General features: G+C 43.6%; 1 protein-coding gene across 1 annotated transcript in view; it reads right to left on the minus strand.

Annotated features, from left to right (window-relative positions):
* Positions 1–20,997: 20,997 nt before the first annotated feature.
* TMC4 (transmembrane channel like 4) overlaps positions 20,998–23,861 on the minus strand; it is a 94,037-nt gene continuing 91,173 nt past the window's right edge. The window contains exons 14-16 of the mRNA XM_083161503.1: positions 22,897–23,052; positions 22,730–22,808; positions 20,998–21,039 (exon numbers count right to left, since the gene is read on the minus strand). Of these exons, the coding sequence (XP_083017629.1) occupies positions 20,998–21,039; positions 22,730–22,808; positions 22,897–23,052 (277 nt within the window). The remainder of the gene's footprint in view (positions 21,040–22,729; positions 22,809–22,896; positions 23,053–23,861) is intronic.

Raw genomic sequence — 23,861 nt, forward strand, 5'->3', positions numbered from 1 at the left:
TAATCAGCAGCGGCCAGAGACTGTCTGTTCCATTCAGCGGCAGCCGCTGGAGCGTGGGACAGCTGCAGCAGGACAATTTGTAAGAGAAATTTTTACATATGACCCCTGAAGGATTTTTTCCCCAAATAAATGGCCCTTGGCACAAAAAAGGTTCCCCACCGCTGATCTAGTGTTTACCATTCTCATCGGAATGCCGCCATTAAATTGTAAAAACATTACCATCGGTTTAAAAACATTGATGGTTGGGAAACATCGCAATGCGATTTCCATCCCTACCTTACTGTCGACTGCCAGATAACTTCCCTCATATCTTGGGCTATGCGCTGCTGCTAAATTAAGCTTAATGATCACATTGGCTCCAGCCATGTCCTCATGGAGCAAATTTATTGTTGTGACGCTGCATAATTCCTAAACTAGTTTACCTACCAATCAATGGTATTATTTGCATTATAAGTGTCTTGTAGTTCACAAAGGGGCAGCAGCAGTTTCAGCGTGGAACGCAAGACTTTTTTACAGATGGGTATGGGTCATAGGGTCAACAACATTACGGTCGACATGCATTGGTTTGATCACTCAAGGCCGACATGAGCAGGTCGACATGTCATTAGGTTGACATAAGCATTAGGTCGACGTGGGCTAGGTCGACAATCAAAAGGTCGACATGGGGGTTTTTTACTTTTTTTTTAACCCGAATTTCAACATAGTCGCCATGCTTCGGGCACACTATTTTACTCTCCCACCACGCCCTAGTGGATGGTTGGGCATGAAATACCGCCTGTCGGCACATCTCAGCTCAAAAAAAGAAAAGAAAAACCCCATGTCGACATTTTTGACTGTCGACTAGCCCATGCCAATCTAATGCTTGTGTCGACCTAATGCCATGCCGAACTAAGCCCATGTTGACCTTTCCATGTGTCGACCTTCGCTCATGTTGACCTAAGGGCTGTCGACCAAACAATCGTATACCTTTGCAGATGGATCTTGTGATTTTTGGCAATTTTGGCATGCATCAGCCGAGGGTCTAATCACATACTCTTTATTATCTGATACATAAATGAATAAAGAATGAAAAATAAGGAAAAAAGTAAAGAGGCAAATGAGTGAACACCTGTGGAATAAAAATGTTAATGTTTACACTCCTTCTGTGGAGTTTGTTTGAAAAAGTTCCGGTTTCTGTACTTTTCCTGTCTTGACGCTGTATGATGACGTCATCACGATGTCCGTGGCACGTGGGTGAGGCACATGAAGGCAGGTCTAATTGAAGATACCGAGGTTTTCAGCGCCAATGCGTTTCGTACCTCAGGGTTACTTTTTCAAGGATGTCTGGCTGTTGAAAGGTTTCCTTATTTATACTTTAAAAACGGAAGTGATCTGCTTTCGTCATTTACGGGTTTTGTGAAAAACGGTGGCAACCACATGTTTTTCAGACTTGGGTTAAAATTCATCAAAGTTGAATACTTTTGCATGTCTTCTCTGAGAAATTCACTGGTGACACTCATTATATGAAAAAAATTGTATTAGTATAGAGATAAGTATAAAAGATTAGAAGTGAAAAAGTGAGTTTAGATATAGATGGAATTTAATTTAATGATGTTTCAAAAATGATTAGATTGCAGAGTATTTTAAAAGAATTATACTTTTATAAAAAGGCATTGCATTCAATATCTATGTTTAAGCCTAGAGGCTCTAAGATTTTTAGCTCAAAGATCCATTATGTTTCTGCTTTTTTTTATTATTTCACTTGATCGCCTCCTCTCTAATTCTTATGTACTTTTTGAATTTGATATTTTATGCCGTTTGGGTTATTGTTGTGCTTTTCGAAGAAATCATTTGATACACTGTGAGTTTTTAATGCTCGCTTGATGTTTTATATGTCCACACGGACTTCAAGTAGATAGATCACGGCTTCTGTTTCACATGATACATGACCATTTATTTTGTATTCTTTTTTTTGTTATGTTTGATTTAAAACTGGTTATTGCTTTTGTTGTCTGACGGCTGTTTTTGCACATTTTGCAGTTGAGGCAGTTGTAGAATCCTTTCGTGGATTTGTTTTAATCATGGTCTGTGTTGTTGGTATAGCTTGAAACTAGACAATGATTACAAAAGATGGTCGACACATAGGGCCTTATTCTTATTCACTCTTAGAGGCAAATTACTTCTTAGCTGGACAAAACCATGTGCACTGCAGGGGGGCAGATGTAACATGTGCAGAGTGAATTAGATTTGGGTGAGGTTTTTCTTCAAAGAGAGATCTATATTGCAGTGTAAAAATAAAGCAGTCAGTATTTAACCTGCACAGAAACAAAATAACTCACCCAAATCTAATTCTCTCTGCACATGTTACATCTGCCCCCCTGCAGTGCACATTGTTTTGTCCAGCTAAGAAGGAATTTGCCTCTAAAGGCCCCCATACACTAGCCGATTTTGGTCAGATTTCTGCCAGATCAGTCGGATCTGGCAGAAATCGGACCAAAATCGGCTAGTTTGGATGTCCCCTCAGATCCGATGCGCGGTCCCGTGCGCATCGGATCTGCGTCGGGTGGTCGGACCTGCTGCACGTCCGACCACCCAACTTGGGAATAGTGCGGCGGTAGAGGGAGCAGGGGGGGCTGGGGACGCTGCGGGGGACACAGGCGGCATAGAGCCGCGCAGGGGGAGACGGCGGGAGCTGTCAGTATTGAATAAAAAAAAAAAAAGCCCATACAATGCATGGGCGGCCTGTGATTGGCTGAGCGCTCTCTCAGCCAGTCAGCAATTGGCTGAGAGAGCGCTCAGCCAATCACAGGCAGCCCATTCATTGTATAGGTTTTTTTTTTCTACCATTGACAGCTCCCGCCGGCTCCCCCTGCCCGGCTCTATGCCGCCTGTGTCCCCCGCAGCGTCCCCAGCCACCCCCGCTCCCTCTACCGCCTCGCCGCACAGACGCTGGGGGGACACAGACGTGTCACCCGCAGCGTCCCCAGCCCCCCTGCTCCCGCCTGGCCGCACAGACGCTGGGGGGACACAGACGTGTCCCCCGCAGCGTCCCCAGCCCCCCCTGCTCCCTCTACCGCCTCGCCGCACAGACGCTGGGGGGACACAGCCGGGGAAGCTCAGGGGGAAGTCGGGGGCGACTTGTCCTAAGGACAAGTCGCCCTAGTGTATGGGGGCCTTAAGAGTGAACTAAAATAAGGCCCATAAATAGGTTGACTTGGTCAAAAAATTTTGTGACTTTTTCATGCTTTACCATCCAGGTGGACTCCGACTGGGAACTGAAAGGTGTGCCGAGAGCAGCGCTGGTGGAGCGAGGTACCTGGCCCAAAGCATGGCAAGTGAAGCAACATTAGCACCACAAAAATCCTAGTGCGAAGTATCGCATACAGCCTCGCATGCGATACCTCAACAACTATCTGCTGGGGAGCTTCCAGGCTCCTCATATGCATACGATAAATCATAGATGGTCTGTTTTGCATATGATGTTTTGTATATGATCCCATTCACTGCCCCATGATCTGATCCAATGCACACAGGACCACACATCGGATCAGAATCGGAAGTAAATGACATACAATATGACACTTACGGGTCAAAATCATGTGAAAAAGGGACAAATTGTACTAGAGTAAGGGGGCCTTAAATTAAAATCCTGAGTCGTTTCCTTACATTGTAAAAAAAAACAATGGTTTTCACTGTCAGTCCCATTTGCATGCACTGTACTTGCATTAAATATGTTAGTAAAAAGAGACTCCAAAGAATGTATGGATCTATCTACAGTATCTCCTGAGATTTTTTCATCTAATCTGATCTGAGAGTGAATAATGCAAATAGCCTGTTGCCTCACAAGTCACACCTGACACTCAAAGCCCCTGTTGTAGAAATTGGACCATGCTGGATCATGACAATTTTCTTTTTATAAATGTCAGATTTGTTTGAATATGATATTAATAATAATAAGAAATGTGAACAATAGTGTAATAAAAATTGCAAATATTTCCATAATCATAATTGCCAAATGTTGTGTTTTTGGGTCCGTCCTTGTATCTTTATTCCACAATAAAGTAGTAGTAGTAGTAGAAAGGGGGAGAATCACCTCCAATAAGGTCTATCAAAGTGGAGGTGGTCTCCTGAGGGCCAATAAAGTAAAAAAGAACAAAAGAGCAGGCACTGCCTTTTTGCTGGGGTCATGCTTAATATTAATAAAGAGTTACTTTTAATTCATTGGATTAAGAAGACAAATTCCCATATCAGTGAAATATATACATCAACACAAAAACACATACGAACAAACTACAGACACAGAAACTGAGGAGACTTATAAGAAAAGTGACTTTTGGAAAATGGCTGCCCCCATACGAAAGACAGTTTTTTTAAACAGGGTTTCCTATGGGGCAGCCATTTTCTGAAAGACACTTTTTTTCATAAGTGCTTCCGAGTTCCGACCATACAGAACTGCAGTCCCGGGATCCACAAGGGAGGTACCGGCTGCAGGGGGGTAGGTCGACACGGGGGGGGGGCGCGGGGCGGCTCCAGTGGTGTGAATATTTAATGAACGCTCATTAAATATTCACTGCGCTGCATTTAGGACCCAGCTCATTGGCTGGGTCCTAAATACCGTTTCAGAACCGATTTTGAGCCTAAAATACCGGTTCTGAAACGGGTAGGACCCTGCATTTTAACCGGTTAGAAAAAACGGTATTTTCTAACCGGTTAAGTGGTCCTGCACCTTTCAGACCGCACAGATTACCGTTTTAAAACGGTAAAAAAACGGCAATATACCGTTTACAAAGTGCGGTCTGAAAGGGGCATAAGTTGAGTATACTAGTGATGTATCCAATATGTATATAATAATAATGTTGCAACTTGTGTCAAAGAAAAAGTTCCCAGATAGTTTATAAGAGTATGGTGTAATATAACAACACAGAATTACATGCTAGGAGGGCCCTGTGTGCAAGCTTACAATCTATAGGGGGAAAAGGCAATGATACAGAAGGATGGGCATACTGTATTGCATAATGGTCCACCAGATTGAAAAGGATCTTAATGGGCTGAATGATATGGTGACCCAGCAAAGTAAAGGCCCAAACAGTTACACACTGGGTGACTTTGAGCTGAAAGCCACTCAAAACAGCATGTGTGTATGCACTTACGATGAGCGTGAGCGCTGCTGCGCACTCCTGCATCATCGCTGGGAAAGCAGTTTATCTGCTGGTATTACCAGCAGATGAGCGGCTTTGGGGACGGCTTTGCATAGCGCTGCGCTATGCAAAGCCATCCTCTCCCCACTGATGGGGCCGGGCAGGGGGAAAGCAGCTCAGTGTGTAGGCACTGAGAGGCTTTCCCCCCCAGCGATGATCGCAATCATCGCTGTCCATACACGCTGGGCATAGTCGCCCAGTGTCTATGGACCTTACGCCAAGGAGAAAGATAAGAGAGCATGTTTGTGCTGTAAAGTAAGGATGGAGTTAGATGGGAAAGGTTTATAAGTCATGTGGGTGTTTCTGGAATCTGATAAGTTTGCCAGAAGAGATGAGTTTTCAGGGAATGCTTGAAGGTTTGAAGACTGGAGGAGAGTCTGGTGGCCATACGTCAGAAAGACCTGCTTACAAACAGGATTGTGTCCAACTTTCCCTTCAACTCCCGGGAGTCCTTGGTGCTTTATGGACACACAATGTACACACAATCCGTCATAGAATCCATCTGCTGCATGATTGTATTGATTGAAGTTTCAGTAAATAGGGGGCTGGCCAAGTAGCGGGTTTATGAACCAGGAACCATTTTACCTCAGTGCACTTCTGTTTGCTCTGTGACTGGTGAGGCTTGTTTGTACATTGCATTGCTTGGTTTTGCCTGGCATTACAAAATACTTTATACTGCTAGCTTTTGTGAGTTGTATACTATTCTCTGTGGTGGTGGATCCGCTACTATAAAGTTGTAAAAAAAAGTTGTAGCAGGGGGAAGTGGAGGGCTGTGCGGCTGCTGATGTCCTGTAGCAGACATATTCACATACCACCGGCGCGCTCCGTCATCCTGGAACATCTGGTACAGCACCCGACAGCAGCAAGTGGTGGACTCCTCTTCATTTACCATAGTTTATTGGGGTTTTTTTAATAGTTTTTGATAATCTTCATTGCCCAATCTTACGCTAACAAGAGTGTTTAGCACACGTGATCAAATCTAGATGTCTGCTTCATACATGCCTAATCACCCTGAATGTGTGGAAAGCTTCCGATTTTCGGGTAGACCCTAGCAAAGTGGGTGTCTCTATGCAGGGGGTGGGATTCATTTCAGCCCCACCTCTTCCTCACAGACACGTATATTTTTAAGTTGTAACAAATCATAAGTCTTTGAGGCCAAGCAACTAAAAAGAGCATTATTTTTTATATATTTATACTTTTTTTACGACACATATAATGAATTTTTGTGTTTATACAATCTAAAAAAAACGGCAAATTAACATGCTGTACACATTTTTAGCAAAGGCATAGAAACCACACACACCTACCCTTAGCAACTCAGCTCCAACACTGGGATTTTCCAGACCTGATCGCATGGCTGTAAATTCACAGGTCGAGCGATTATCGAATGACTGCACATGCATATGGCCCGTAGTATGTTTCTACAAGGCCATCCTGTGATACAATCCTGCTACTTTTTTAAACACTGGCTGGCCTTTTTGGGGAGTATCAGGGAAAACGCAGGCATGCCCAGAGGGTAGGGCTTGTGATGTCAGCTCTGGCCCCAATCCAACTGCTTCTGTTGCAGCCGACGAATAAGTCCTGGGCTACTCACAGACTGTACACACTGGGAAATCATTGGATGGTAAGTGGCTTGCTGGTTGTAAGGCGATTACCTGATTTCAGGACTCTGCAATTTAGCAGAGCAGTGATCAGGTCTGAATAAGACTTCTGAGGAAACTGCCACTCCAGACTGAGCGGAGAAACGCATGAAGTGTTAGGGTACACAATTGCCACTCTATTTGTGTCCATCTGCACCTTTTATCCTGTTATGGGCTCGATGCACTAAGCTTCAAAAGTGATAAAAGGGAGAGTGATAAACAGCCAGCCAATCAGCTCCTACCTGCCATGTCACAGACTGTGTTTGAAAAAAGTCAGGCAGGAGCTGATTGGTTGGTTGTTTATTACTCTCCATTTTATCACTTTTGAAGCTTAGTGAGTTGAGTGCCCTCCCTCTGATCCACAAAAGCAGGGACCACTGCTAGCGTTAACTCCAACATGCAGCTAGTAGATAACTGTGTCATCTTTCAAGCGGCTACATTGGCTCTACAATGACAGCCAGTGTCTGTAACGTAGACGGTCCATCATAAGATAACACCAAGTTTGCGGCAGTATACCACTGAGCTAATATCTTTCCAGTGGACGGCCCATCATAAGGCAGCAGACCCATCTCTGCTGATCCAGTGCCCTTCTAGCGGACAATCCGTCATGAGGCAGCAGAATTAACTCCTTCATACAGGGGCGTAACTAGATATTCACAGGCCCCATAGCAAAAGTTTGTAAGGGCCCCTATATACCAATTATTGGCGATAAATGTATATAGAAACAGTGAAACAAGTGCCATAAGTGTCTTTCCAGCTACCAGTTATGGGCTATAACAACTTATGTGGATACTGCAAGCTAACTACATATTAATTAATTTATTTATTTACAGTTTCTTATATAACGCAGCAGATTCCGTTGCGCTTTACAATATTATACAGTGATAAAAAATTGGGTAACAACAGACAGACTTGGGAGGTAGGAGGGCCATGCTGCAAGCTTACAATCTATAGGGATATAGGAGGGATACACAAGGGCAGGCATCAGTAATAGCATAGCAGTCCCACCAAGTTACAAGTCCAGAAGGGAAGCTAAATAATATATAAGTTCATATTAATTAATCTGCTCCAGCAAAACTGGTAACTATAACTGTGCATTGAGAACTGCAACTATTACCCCTTTCACACTCGCAAGCGCCTGCAATCCGGGTACAAAATTTTGGGTGCGACCCGGCTTGCAAGCACTTTCACACTAGCCGCCCGATGTGGCATAAAGCCGGGCGGGTCACGTCATCTGGAGGCAGGGCTGGGGCGGTTCTGGGAGATGACAGCAGCTCCTTTACAGTGCAGTGAATGGGACCCGGGTCGTGTCGATGAGGTATATTTGTTCACTCTGCGCCTGGACCCGCGAGCGTTCCGGGTCCAACCCTGGTCAAGACCTGGAATGCTGGACCTACCAGGACCCTTTCACACTGACCCAATTTCCCGGGTTGATGCGCGTTCATGTGTAATAATCCGAGAAATATTTGTAAGTGTGAAAGGGGTATTAGTTACAACCCTATTATATACAAAATAAGAGGTCGAGCATAGCGCTCTCCTCAGGACATTGATCGTTAATTATAATACGGTTAATGACAATTGTGTATATTCTAGTATTCTATTTTGTTTTACATGTTTTAAATTGAGTATTTTGTGAATGTATTAAATAATAATATATTATTGAATTGCGCTCTCTTAGTTTTATATTTCTTTAAGGCCTGAATAACCCCCACTGTTGGGGGAGCAGGTGATCATTTTGAACCAGCTTCTGTGAAAACTTCCAATGCAAATACCCAAATAACATCATATTAATGCTGGGTTCAAGCATATTGCTTTGTAAACTATATTCAGTTTAATCATTTCACAAGTGATAACAAAAATAGCAGCACTCTAAATGACTCTAAACTGTTTGGATTGACTTCACATTTTATATAGTAAAAAACATATTAAAAATATATATAGTGCATTTATTATACCATTGACATGAAATTAAATTCACTTCTAACAGATTTTTCTGATTGTATGCAATAAAATCACTTCTAGATTAAGAGCTAGCACTGTCCGTTCCTATTGTGCCTGGAGATAATGTGATCCGTCTCTGGAATGTTTATAATTGCCATCTGCCTTATGAATATAGGACTCCGGATAGCATGCAAAAGGCTGGAAAATAACCTCACTGGAAAGAAAAAGTGGGAGAGTCCTTTTTAATCCAGGACCAGGTGCAATGTGGCATGGAAAACCACTGCTTGCGGGCTTGAGAAGGAGTTCCAGGTATGTAGTCCGTGCAGAGCCAGATTATGGTCTAAATGAGCCTGGAGCTGAAAATGATCAAGGGCCTATTATGCGCAATAATAGGGGTTGTGGCCAGCACCTAATAAAATGGGGGGCGTGACCAGTGTTCTGGTTGGGTGGTCTGCTCATGGGTGTGTCTCTATTTGTGTAAATAATTTCAACTAATTATATATGCCTGGAAAAGGCAGGGGTCTGGCATAGGAAAAATGCAGAGAGATATATTGGCGGGTGCCCTCCAAAGGTGCACCCACAGGACGCCGATGTCCTAAAATACTTGCGGGGTGAGGCGGCACTCCAGTCATAAAAAAATTCTTTAAGCCATAACTTGGTAGACAACATTTCAGCACCTTTTATGTGGTCACCTAAGTTTACCACATCATATAGATATACCCCTTATACAAATCATGCAACACAATAGTAACCCCCTTTTACTGTACTTGCCTCTTACACATTATGCCACATGAAATGAGCCAAAATTCACACCGATTGAGCCAAAATTCACGTTATGCCACACAGATTAACGCAAAATTCACATTTTGCCACATGGATTGAGCCAAAATACACACTATACCAGGCATGTCCAAAAAGTGGCCCTCCAGCTGTTGTGAAACTATACATCCCAGCATGCCTTCACATAGTTTTAGGATTCCCTAATAGCAAAACTGTGGCATTACATGATGGGACTTGTAGTTTCACAACAGCTGGAGGGCCATAGTTTGGACATGCCTGCACTATACCAAACAGATTGAGCAATAATGCACAATATGCTTCATAAATAGGGGCATTGCGCGCCAAAGGCGCGCATTTAAACTTTACACCATAATGCCCATTACATGTTAAGCCTCACACCATAATCTCCATTACGTATTATGCCAAACACCATAATGCCTATTAAAAATTATTCTACATAAGTGTTGCTTACCTACATGTTCATTGCCAGGAGTTCCATGCTCATTGCCAAGGGGGAATACATGTTCGCGGTAACTGGGGGACCACCGCTGTGGGGCAGAAATGACAGCCATTGGCAGCCGGGCAGAGAGCAGGGGGCTTCCCGGCTGTAGTCAGAGCACTGCATGTCCCGGCTATTTGAAATAATACCCCTTTCATACCAGAAAAAGCAGGGATTTACCCGGGAATATGGTCCCAGGATCATGCAGGGACATTCCCGGACTGGCCCCTTTTACACCAGCCTAGTCCCTGCATTTTCTGGTGTGAGGGGGAGAGAAAACCACCCCGCCCCCCTTTAAACAACCAGCTATATCTTCGGAACCAACAGCCCATTTACATGTAGGCTTCGAATAATTTTGGTCCCGTGAATTTGGGCCGTTTGGTTCCAGAAAAAACTGTCCTCAAACAACATGAACAGACATGAAATTAAATTTCAGAAGTGAAAAAAAAAAAATTGGTTTACCCGCAATATCTCGAGAACCAATGAACCCATATGGACCAGGTATCAGATTGAAGGCCCAGCCAGCGATTTGGGTTCGACTGAGATCAACCTCGAGCTTCTGTGATGCCGGAGGGGCAACTGGCAGCCGTTGGAACCGGGTGGAGGTCGGAATTAGTGGGTCCCATATTATCCTATGTGGAAAATGTTCCAGGTTTGCCTGGCGGTATCTCTGGTTCCCGGGGGGGCTAACGACACGGGGCTGGGCTCGTTGGAAAGCCCTGGCCCTCCGCTACAAAATGGGCGAGTGGACCTGGAGCTGTAGCTCCATCAGGCCCATTGTTAATCCCGCCCTGAGTCGGTGTCTGTCCAGGCTGGTTCGGGCAGTTAATCAGAAAAAGTGGGAAGGTGGGTAGTGCTGAAGACAGTAGTTCCCCTGATGCATTTCTCTGAGAAACATCTTTCTCAAAGGTGATGGATGTAACTATAAGATGACCAGATATTTATACCCTTACCAATGGCATTAATTGTGTACACCTGTTGGTGGTTAGTCAAGCCAAACTCACTTAAAACAGTCAAAAAACTTTGAAACAAAGCAAATGATGAGGAGGATGCTAACGAGTCATCTTATAGTGTACATGACATACTTTGATAAACACCTTAAAACAGAGCTGGACTGAGAGCAAAAATCTGCCCTGGCCACACAGGCACAATTACATTATGCCCATTACACATTTTGGCATTGGCACACACCATAGAGCCCATTACACATTATGGCACACAGCCTAATGCCCATTACACATTGTCGCACACACCGTAATGCCCATTACAGAATATGACACAATCCATTATGCCCATTACACATTATAATACACACACCATAATGCCCATTACACATTATTATGGCACACACCGTAATGTCCATTAAACATTATGCCTTCGTGCATCTACTTAGGGTAATAATTCCTAGTTTATGGAAGTATGATTAATACATGATCTGCCTTTCAGGGTCTTCATGAGGCTCCTGATTACTGAATAACACTAGGGGGCCACCACACAATCACTCTATAGAATTTTACTTCTTTTTTTTTGCCCACTGCAGAACTACAAATGACCCCTATTTCAAGCTAGCAAACTGTCTGGTACAATGGTTTAAGTTAACTAAACAAACTAATGGGCCATGGCAATTATTCCTGCTGGCTGGAGGCTGGGTGCAAATTTACCTTGTCTCACACAAGCTGTCTGTGCAGTGAAGTCTCACTGAGTGTGCACTGCAGACTGCAGAGCAGGTGGCAGCAGCCACAGGCAGCAGAGATAAGTAAGAGGTGCGTAGGGTAGGGGCAGGATTCAGGACTAGACAAAACAAGAGCGGGACACTTTCTCTCACTGTGGCACAGCAGGCAGGCCAGGATGAATCCAACTACACGTGATGACTTAAATAGCACCCTGCCGTGGTGCCGTTCAGCTTCTTCTGTCCACGGGAAATGAATGATGTATGAATCAAGTGTCCGGCCACTCAGCTCCCCCCACCTGTGCTGCTCATACTGATGTTGGCGCCGGCAGCTCAGGTGCGGCAGCATCATGAGGTCAAGATGCAATGATGCGCCGCGCGGTGGCGCTGAGCATAGTGATACCCAGGATGCAGTGGGCTCAGTGCTACTGCTGTATTCTGATAAATGGCTGTACAAAATTGGCCCACAAGGCCATCAGCCCTTCTGGCATTTGCCAGATGGCCAGTCCGACCCTGCCTTAATAGAGATATAATAATTCAATAGTTACCCTGGGTCTAAAAGAAATTTGGCAAAAAAACAAAGAGTTAGTCTATAGAGCCAAATATAATAGCTATTGTCCAAAAATTAAAAATATAATAAAAAGGAACTATAAGCTTAATGTTTTATTTTGTCCTGGAGATTAGTGGTGGTCTAACTTTCTGGAGAATTATATATTATCAGGAGCTGCAGGGGGTAGAAAGCAGGTGAATGAAGGGTTTAGAAAAGGGAGTATACAGCGCTAGGTTGATCTGAATAATAACCAATTACAATGGTGTGAAAAAATATATCAATACATTTATTATACAATATAAAAATACATTAGAGAATTCTCTAAAAAAGTGTTACGGTTAACCCCTGGAGCTCCAAGCAAACTTCCACAGAACAAACGGATGGTAGGAAAATGCAGGATGTTTATTAACCCCTTCCTGACGCAGCCAGTTTTTGCCTTCCTGACAGAGCCCTTTTTTTCAAATCTGACATGTATCACTTAAGTGGGGATAACTTTTTTTTGCTTTTACTTATCCCAGTGATTTTGAGATTGTTTTCTCGTGACACATTGTACTTCAAGTTAGTGGTAAATTTGGGTCGATACAGTCTGTGTTTTTTTGTGAAAAATACCAAAATGTCGTAAAAAAATGGAAAATTTAGCAATTTTCAAAATGTTAAATTTTCTGCTTGTGAGACAAATAATCATACCACTCAAAATAGTTAATAACTAACATAGACCATATGTCTACTTTATGTTTCCATCATTATTTCAACCTCCTTTTAAATTTTTTGGACACTAGGAGGCTTAAAATATGAATAGCAAATTCTCAAATTTTCAAGAAAATTTCAAACACTGATTTTTTTAGGGACCAGTTCAGTTCTGATGTGACTTTGAGGGACTTGTATGTGAGACACCCCCATAAATGATGCCATTTCAAAAACTGCACCCCTCACAGTATTCAAAACAGCATTTTGGAAGTTTGTTAACCCTTTAGGTGTTTCACAGGAATTAAAACAAAGTGTAGGTGAAATTTCAAAATTTTATTTTTTTTGCAGATTTGCAATTTTAATACATTTTTCTAAGGAGCACAGTAGATTTTACTAGAGAAATGTGACTAAAAATTGATTCCCCCAATTCTTTTGTTTTCATAAATATCCTATATGTGGCCCTAGTGTGCACGTTGACCAAACCACAGGCTTCATAATAGAAGGAGCACCTACTTGATTTTGGAGCCTCCTTTTTATGAGATTATTTTTTAGGCACCATAAGATGCTAAAAGTTAGGAACCCCCCCACAAGTGACCCCATTTTGCAAACTACACCCCTCAGGGAATTCATCTAGGGGTATAGTGTACATTTCAAACCCCCAGGGGTTTCACCAATTGTGGTACAACTGGGCAGTGAAAATTAAAAATTAATTTTTTTACACAAAAATGCAGTTCTGGCTCCAAATTTTTCATTTTCACAAGGAATGAAGGAGACAAAGCACCCCAAAATCTGTGCCCCAATTTCTCCCGAGTACGGCAATGCCTCACATGTGACCAAAAAATACCATTTGGGTGCATGGCAGGACTCAGAAGGGAAGGAGTGATTTTTGGATTTTGCAGCTCAGATTCTGGTGGAATGTTGGTGGGTGCTATGTCGCATTAGCAAGACCCCCGAAGCACCAATACAGTGGAACCCCCCCACAAGTGATCCCATTTTGCAAACTACACCCCTCAGGGAATTCATCTAGGGGTATAGTGTACATTTCAAACCCCCAGGGGTTTCACCAATTTTGATACAACTGGGCTGTGCAAATGAAAAATTAAATTTTTTACACAAAAATGCAGTTCTGGCTCAAAATTTTTCATTTTCACAAGGAATGAAGGAGACAAAGCACCCCAAAATCTGTGCCCCAATTTCTCCTGAGTACGGCAATGCCTCACATGTGACCAAAAAATACCATTTGGGTGCATGGCAGGACTCAGAAGGGAAGGAGTGATTTTTGCATTTTGCAGCTCAGATTCTGGTGGAATGTTGGTGGGTGCTATGTCGCATTAGCAAGACCGCCGAAGCACCAATACAGTGGAACCCCCCCACAAGTGACCCCATTTTGCAAACTACACCCCTCAGGGAATTCATCTAGGGGTATAGTGTACATTTCAAACCCCCAGGGGTTTCACCAATTGTGGTACAACTGGGCAGTGAAAATGACAAATTAAATTTTTTACACAAAAATGCAGTTCTGGCTCAAAATTTTTCATTTTCCCAAGGAATGAAGGAGACAAAGCACCCCAAAATCTGTGCCCCAATTTCTCCCGAGTACGGCAATGCCTCACATGTGACCAAAAAATACCATTTGGGTGCATGGCAGGACTCAGAAGGGAAGGAGTGATTTTTGGATTTTGCAGCTCAGATTCTGGTGGAATGTTGGTGGGTGCTATGTCGCATTAGCAAGACCCCCGAAGCACCAATACAGTGGAACCCCCCCACAAGTGACCCCATTTTGCAAACTACACCCCTCAGGGAATTCATCTAGGGGTATAGTGTACATTTCAAACCCCCAGGGGTTTCACCAATTGTGGTAGGTACAACTGGGCAGTGAAAATGAAAAATTAAATTTTTTACACAAAAATGCAGTTCTGGCTCAAAATTTTTCATTTTCCCAAGGAATGAAGGAGACAAAGCACCCCAAAATCTGTGCCCCAATTTCTCCCGAGTACGGCAATGCCTCACATGTGACCAAAAAATACCATTTGGGTGCATGGCAGGACTCAGAAGGGAAGGAGTGATTTTTGGATTTTGCAGCTCAGATTCTGGTGGAATGTTGGTGGGTGCTATGTCGCATTAGCAAGACCCCCGAAGCACCAATACAGTGGAAACCCCCCACAAGTGACCCCATTTTGCAAACTACACCCCTCAGGGAATTCATCTAGGGGTATAGTGTACATTTCAAACCCCCAGGGGTTTCACCAATTGTGGTACAACTGGGCTGTGAAAATGAAAAATTACATTTTTTTACACAAAAATGCAGTTCTGGCTCAAAATTTTTCATTTTCACAAGGAATGAAGGAGACAAAGCACCCCAAAATCTGTGCCCCAATTTCTCCCGAGTACGGCAATGCCTCATGTGTGACCAAAAAATGGCAGGACTCAGAAGGGAAGGAGTGATATTTGGATTTTGCAGCACAGATTCTGGTGGAATGTTGGTGGGTGCTATGTCGCATTAGCAAGACCCCCAAAGCACCAATACAATGGAACCCCCCCACAAGTGACCCCATTTTGCAAACTACACCCCTCAGAGAATTCATCTAGGGGTATAGTGTACATTTCAAACCCCCAGGGGTTTCACCAATTTTGATACAACTGGGCAGTGAAAATGAAAAATTAAATTTTTTTACACAAAAATGCAGTTCTGGCTCAAAATTTTTCATTTTTATAAGGTATGAAGGAGAAAAAGCACCCCAAAATCTGTGCCCCAATTTCTCCCGAGTATGGCAATGCCTCATATGTGACCAAAAAATACCAGTTGGGTGCATGGCAGGACTCAGAAGGGAAGGAGTGAATTTTGGATTTTGCAGCTCAGATTCTGGTGGAATGAAAGGTGGGTGCTATGTGGCATTAGCAAGACCCCCGAAGCACGGTGAAATGATGAACCTAATAATCCATAGATGTGTGGTATATTTTAAAACACTCCTTTATACATAGGCCGGGTTTGTCGGGGCAAGTTTCACAGTGGAAAATAGTATCCTTTCTTATTCCCTTTTTATAGCAAACTTTGCACCTTATTTGTGTCCTGCCCTTTCTTGCAGTGGAGGGGATTTCGTTAGGAAAATGCTGCCCTGGTACAATACGGGGGCCAGTACTAGAAGTACTGGGGCCCTCTGCCTGCTGGTTCCCAAATATTAGGCCCTTTATGACTTCCTCTTGAAAGTGCATAAATGTCCCCCTCTGGCCGGTAGAACGGAATAGCACGTAAGCGTTATACAGTGCCATCTGGATGATATACACGGCCAGCTTCTTGTACCAGATTTTTGTTTTCCGCAGGGGACTGTACAGCTTCAGTACCTGATCTGAAAGATCCACTCCGCCCATGTACCTATTGTAATCTAGGATACAATTAGGTTTTGAGGTGTGGGTACTGGTACCTCATACAGGGACGGAGGTGGTACTGTCTCCATGAATTGTTGTCAGTATAAGGACATCCCTCTTGTCCTTATATTTGACCAACAACATATTTTCGGTGCATATTCCCCTGCTTTCACCCCTTCTCAGTACTTGGGCAATGTGCGTTTTTGGGAGGCCTCTTTGGTTCTTGCGCACAGTACCACAAGCTGCTGTACCTCTTGAACCAAGGGCCTTAAACAGGGGGATGCTAGTGTAAAAGTTATCCACATAGAGGTGATAACCTTTATCCAGGAAAGGGTGCACTAAATCCCAGACAATTTTTCCACTAACACCTACGAGGGAGGGGGGGCATTCTGCCGGTTCAATTGTTGAATCCTTCCCTTCATATACCCTAAACCTGTGGGTGTACCCTGAGGTGCTTTCACACAGCTTATACATTTTTATGCCATACCTTGCCCTCTTATTGGGAAGGTACTGGCGGAATTTAACCCTTCCTTTAAAATGTATAAGGGACTCGTCGATACAAATACATTTTTCAGGGATGTACATCTCTGCAAATTTGGCACTGAAATGATCAATGACCGGCCTGACTTTGAATAGCCGGTCAAAGGTGGGATCATCTCTGGGTGGGCACTGTGCATTATCGGTGTAATGTAAAAATTTAAGGATTGTCTCAAAACGAGTCCGAGTCATGGCCATACGGTAAAATGGGGTGCTGTACAGAACATCTGTACTCCAATATTGCCTAATTTCTGGCTTTTTTACTATGCCCATATGTAACACCAGACCCCAAAACGTCATCATCTCTACTGCATCTACAGGGGTCCACCTAGCAAATGATGACGTGGGGTTTTGAGCAATAAACTGCTGGGCATATAAATTACTTTGGTCCACCATTAAATTTATAAAATCATCAGAGAAAAATAATTTGAAAAAGTCAATTTCTCTGAGACCTGTTGAATCAAATTGGATTCCTGGGATGGCCAAAAACTCAGGAACCTGGGGCTCAAAATTGTCTGGTGGTGGGGTCCATACGGGATCAATCATTTGGGGGGGGGGTCTCAGCTGCTCTACGGGGGCGTCTTTGAGGGGGTCCCTCATCACCAGAGGAGGAAGAGGAGCTTAAGACGAATCCTTCAAATTCCCCGCTTGCATCACTGGCTGTGTCAGAGTCAGAGGCAAGCATGGCATATGCCTCCTCCGCTGAATACATTCTTCTGGATGACTGGGATGACATTTGGGATGACATTTGGGATGCCATTTTTATTTTTGTGTTTCTGTAAGTGTAATGTTTCAACACGTGTATAGTGTAGGGGGGGTACAAACTTTATTTCAACACGGGGGGTATGTAGTGTGTAGTGTGTATGTAGTGCAGAAAAAAAAATACTTTATACAGGAATTTGATCCCAATAAAAAAAAAAAAAATTGAAGGGGTTAAAAAAAAAAAAAAAAGGTCCTGCGCCAAAAATTGAGCACAGATGTTGGTCAGTAACGTCCGTCACTGAACAGCGCTCAAAGGCAACAGGACACCCACAAAAGCAACGTGGGTGTAAAAACAAAAAAAAAAACAATTTAAAAAAACTGCAGAAAAAAAATTATATCAACCCTGTGCCAAAAATGCTGTTCAGTGATGTACGTCACTGATCAGCGGCCACAGGACACCCACAAAAGCAACGTGGGTGTAAAAACAATTTAAAAAAAATATACCACAGCACTCTCCAAAAAAAAAAAACAATTTAAAAAAACTGCAGAAAAAAAATTATATCATCCCTGTGCCAAAAATGCTGTTCAGTGATTGTACGTCACTGATCAGCGCTCAGCGGCCACAGGACACCCACAAAAGCAACGTGGGTGTAAAAACAAAACCCCACTGCACTCTCCAAAAAAACACTGATTAGCAGTGAGGGGCAGCAGGCACACAACTGTGGGTGCAACCTGACAGGGTATATATAAAAAAAAAAAACCTGGACCCCCAAAAAGTTGCTGATTAATTAATTTAAACTGATCAGCACAAAAGGGGGGCAGCAGGGGGGGCAGCAGTCAGTTGCACACGCAGCACAACCTTTGGTGCAATTGACAGGTATATATATAAAAAAAAAAAAACCCTGGACCCCCAAAAAGTTGCTGATCTTAATTAATTTAAACTGAACAGCACAAAAGCGGGGGCAGCAGGGGGGGCAGCAGTCAGTTGCACAGGCAGCACAACCTTTGGTGCAACTGACAGGTATATATATAAAAAAAAAACTCTGCACCCCCAAAAAGTTGCTGATCAGCTCAGATATAGTGATCAGCACAAAAGGGGGTGCAGCAGACACAAAATATAGCACTCTCTATCACTCTCTGTCACTATCTCTCACTATCTCTGACTATCTATCACTATCTGTGACTCTATGACACTGCAGCAGCAGCACACAGGAAGTCACAAGATCCAGGAAGCATCCAGCTGCTGGCAGCACGCTACCAGCGGTGATCAGGTAAGTATCAGGCAAGGTTCAGGTATGTATATCACGACAGATTGGCCGGTGACCGCTCTGCACGCAATTCCAGACCGGAATGGCGTCTGCAGCGCAGTCACCGTTAGTTTAAATGGCGCGCCATGGCTGTGATTGGTCCGTCGGTCCGACGGACCAATCACAGCCTTGGGGGCAGGTGGGGTGAGGTGTCGTCGTCACCGATGACCTCCTCGTGCCCCCTCACACCCGGCGGTGATTGACACCTGTGTTACCGAGCGTCTGATTCGCCGGTAACACAGGAAAACGCTGCGAATGGCTGTTCACATTGAACAGCCAATCACAGCGATCGCCGACGGGATTCAATGCATGTGCGATAATGAAAGTACAGGACATTGACAGAGGTACCGGATCTTTGGCAGAAACGTGGCAGGAATAAAACAGAGTGTCAGGAATCTGGCAGAGTGGCAGACGTGCAGAAATCTTTGGCAGAGTGGCAGACGTGCAGGAATCTCAGGCAGGAACTTCGGACCAAGGCTATGGTATAAGGCAGCGTTTTTCAACCACTGTGCCGTGGCACACTAGTGTGTCTTGAGCTGTTCTCAAGTGTGCCCCCATATCTAGAGATGCCCAAAACAGTTTACAGCCACCACCAGTTCAACTGTTATATACTGGTCTCTTCTTTTCATGTAAAGGGCCAATGTATTTTATTTCTGTTACCTGTGGGGACCAGTGTGATTGTTTTTTATATGGGGGCCAATAGGTTGGATTTCTTTCCTGTGGGGGCCAATATTTTTTGCCCTGTGGGGATCTCATGGTGTGCCTTGGCAAATATAAAATCTTATTTAGTGTGCCGCAAGGTAAGAAGGTTGAAAATCACTGGTATAAGGGATAGGCTGGAAAGACTCCTTTCCACAACAGGGATGAACAAGCAATGACCAGCTCTGAGTGCTGGTCTCAGGAGGAATAAATAGGCCGCTCACAGCTGCCCAATTGAGCTGATTGTCTCCAATCATCAGGCACCTGATTCCCCAGAGTCTGGAGACAGAGAGACAAGTCCACAGGTGCCTGATGCCCTTAGTGGTGATATACAGGAATACAGACATGCCTAACAAAAAGAAAAAAGTGTGGGGATAATGTTGAATAAAAAGACCCGTTGGGGTATTAATAGGCAGTCATAAGCATGCGTATATGCTCCAGATGAAATAGAATAGGCAGTTCAAATAAGCCAAGTTGTTTGGATATAGTTATCGACGGTGGAGGTTAAATGGTGAAGCCTCATAAATTGGCCAAGATGCTGGTTCTGGTTAATTGCCCAGTGTGTGGATCCAATTACCTCATATGGTAAGGCAGGAATGGCAGATGAGATGGTATATGAGACACTGTCAATAATCACTGCGGAGGAGGTATAGGCTGTGGAAGCACAATGGTGGAAGTCTGGTCCGGAATGTAAATACACAGACGGCAAGAGCTGGAGCAGATAGATGTTAAGGCTCTTGATTGGGGCCTTAAAAGTGGTGGGGCTCAACGCGTTTCGACGTATCAAACGTCTTCATAAGGAGCAGTAAATTATCATATGAAGGGTTTAGTGCAAAGTGATTTCACCCGTTTCCGATGGATCGGTAAGAGAAATTGGCCCAAATCGGATATATATGACATGTCATCAGGTCCAATGCGTGGTCCCAAAGACCGGAGCTGGTATCCTGACATCGCTGACAATACCTGTACCGGAATCACGACTGTTAGTGTCCTGGTCGTAAGTTTGCCGTGGCGCAGAGGTGGTGTAGTTAGGGTTATGCTGCGGGTACCGGTGGGGGGATGGTAAGCATACATACCCAAAGGGTGTCTGGATCCTGACCATGCGGATACCGCTGTCGGTCTTCTGACTGCTGGCATCCCAAGCATCCAAAACCCAATACCCTCCCTGAGACACATATAGAAGTAGAATAGAATCAATAATATCTGTTGGTGATTCCCCTTTTATTTGTGGCAATTTATGTGACACTATTTTGGAAGAAGTTGATGCAATTATTACACAATAAAGGCACAATGCTCTGGCTGCACTCTGATGTGCAGCCTCACAGTACAGTACTGTATATCACTGATTTATGTTGTTCATACAGTACTGTATATCTCTGATTTATGATGTAGTGTCATATACAGGTTACATGCAGTATGTGACTGCACTTGAGTCTGTGTTGGTTACTGATATGCGCCATTCAGAAACGTCTTCCTGCTTTTTTCCTAGGGACATAAAGAAGGACATATTGTTATCAAGCATCTAATAATAATAAAACTTTTGTACATATTTACTAAGAAAGACCAAATGGACAGCAATTCATAGCAACCAACCAGCAATTTGCTTTTATCTGTCTAGGACAGTGGTGGGCAACAAGAGGAATGGCGAGACTTCACCGGCCCTCCCCAGCACTGTGCTACACTCTAGATCACTGATTCCCAAACTTTTTAGATCAAGGCACCCTTTAGTATTAGAATGTTATCAACAGCCAAAAGTTTGTTATTGAGAAATTAAATTGTATATTAAATTAAATAAATTGTGTTTATATATTATCTTTAGGTTTAATTACATAGTGAGAGACTTGTTTCTGTTTGTACACATATTTTAGAATGGGAGGCCAATAGCACTGACCTATTACACTGACCATAATTAATTTGAATTGGTATTGGGCTGTCAACCCGAAGGTACCCCAGGGTGCCACGGCACACAGTTTGGGAACCACTGCTCTAAATTATCTCTGCTTCCTAATAAAGCAGAGAATAGGACTGTACCTCATGTTCACTCTTATTATCTGCTTTAAAAGAAAACACAGAATAAATCACAGTGTCTTTGGCATCATGTGACTTTCTCTGCAAACCACAGCTGATCCAATCAGAGGAGGACTCTGCACCACATGCTCTCTCTCTTTTCTGTGATGGTGCCTGAGTAAGGGCAAGTGTTTGGAATAAAGGTCACTAGATTTGCTTATGAGTGGAGAAGTTTGAGTGTTGGTCTGGGTGGCATGTTAAGGACTAGTGTGAGGCCTTATTTGCATATGCAGAGGTCTTATTGCCAATGGGACTGCTTGGGGCATTTTAAGGAATTTTGGAGAAAATGCTGAGCATGTAGGGGCTCTATAGGATGATCGACAGAGGTGTATAGGTTTCTTGGATGCTTACTTCGAGTTCTTGAAATGTAGGGTAATGTGCAAACTTTGTGAATGCGGGAAGGCGTTGAAGTACGTCAGGTTGCCAAATCACTGAACTATTATGGCATGATAATGGCAAAAAAAAGCAATACTCTGCTTTAGTTCTGCATTTGATACCACAAATGTACTGTATATAGCTAATATTTATGGTGATAGGTATAATGATTCATCAGTGTGCCTATCTCAACATGTAATCCTCAAGTCTGGATTAAGAGACCAAACCAATTAAGCATTGATGGGTAACTGCGTGGAAGTGTTGGCAGATGTCTTTGAAATCAAGCAAGTGCATTGTACTCAGACATTCCATGTACTAGCTAGTGGATGTGATTATTTCTAATTGATAGCTGTAATGCTGGGTACACACCAGAACGATTTGGGCTCAATTCCCCCAATTTTGATGCAAATTTGACCGATTATATGGGGGGAAAAAAGCAGAATTTGGCATGTTTTCAATGCAATTCCAATCCGATGCGTGTCCCCATTGGTCGTTTGGTCACTTTGGAGATTTTACCTGATGCAGTAAGGATTTGTCAATCTCCCTTTGACTGGGTACAGATCGTGAACAGATCATGTGCAGATCGTGTGCGTCAACAGATCGTGCGCATCAACAGATTGTTGATACAATTTCAAGGAAATGGTCGCACGATCATGGTCGTTCTGGTGTGTACCCTGCATAACAGTATGTCCAGGGGGAGCTTCATATGTAGCTTAATCCAAGGTAAACTCACCATGAGTAGTTGGCTTTTCAGAATTCTCACTACTTTTCCGTATGAACTTGTCAGTGCCATAAGGAAGAACATGAACATGCTATTGGGGCCAGGGATTAGAAAAGAAACATGTTATGCCAATAAATAGAGGTATCTGATACTTTACTTAATTTTCATCAAGGACTTACCATGAAATGATGAAAAGAGGGACAGCAAATGCCTGCGAGCCAATGAACAGAAAGAAATTCCTTGCAACGTTTGGGAGGGATTGAACTGATGTGGTGATAGTTTCCCAAATAGTCGCCTGCCCTCTGAAGGGACCACATGCTTTTGACGGAGTGATACTGGTCAAAAAGGGAAATTGACAGTTATTGTTGCTGTATTAAATATACAATTGGGGAAACTTTACAAGGTAACCAATATTCACAACCGACCGTGCACATTATCACAATGCACAGAGATCATTCTCTTATGCAAGATCAGGCCTTTTACATAAAAATATAGAAATGTTGAGAAGTGTAGGCAAATTTACAGAAAAGGGGCAAGGGGGGCCTTACTGTCCAGGCATGCTGGCACCTGCGAAGAAAAAGGACCAATGGGCGCCTTCTGTACACTAAAACAATTTAATGAACAATAAACAAATTACAAAAGCATAAAACAGTATCTTGCATGCATGCAAAAAAAGAAAAATATATATTAAAAAGTCATTTCAATGCAATTGCATAAAAAATTGTAACTTATAGTTCCTGAATTGACAAAGCCGCTTGAGCGTGGCGAAATGCGTCTTTGTGAGGAGTTCTTTTTTAAGCCAAGTGCAGCTGAGGATCTGGGGGGCATACTAATGGCACCAGACCGGCAACATCCACCTGCCAATCGGCTGCATATCTCCCCCCTTGAGAACCTGATCCCTGCTGCAGAAAGACACAGCCGGCACGGAACATCCCCCCGTAGCCGCCGCACGCACGGAGGACTGGATCAATACCGGTACACACTAGAGCTGAGTACACACACACTCCAACAAGGAGTTACAAGCGCAGGAGCCGGTGTACTTCAGCCCGCAATCGGCAAGCTGGCCAGAGCTGGAGCTGTATAATAGCTGATACTGCAGGGTGACCTGCCCGACACGCACAGTGAGCTTGTAGGAGACGGTGCT

This window comes from Crinia signifera, chromosome 19, assembly GCF_055691185.1.
Source record: "Crinia signifera chromosome 19, ASM5569118v1, whole genome shotgun sequence".
In the NCBI taxonomy this organism is placed as follows: domain Eukaryota; kingdom Metazoa; phylum Chordata; class Amphibia; order Anura; family Myobatrachidae; genus Crinia; species Crinia signifera.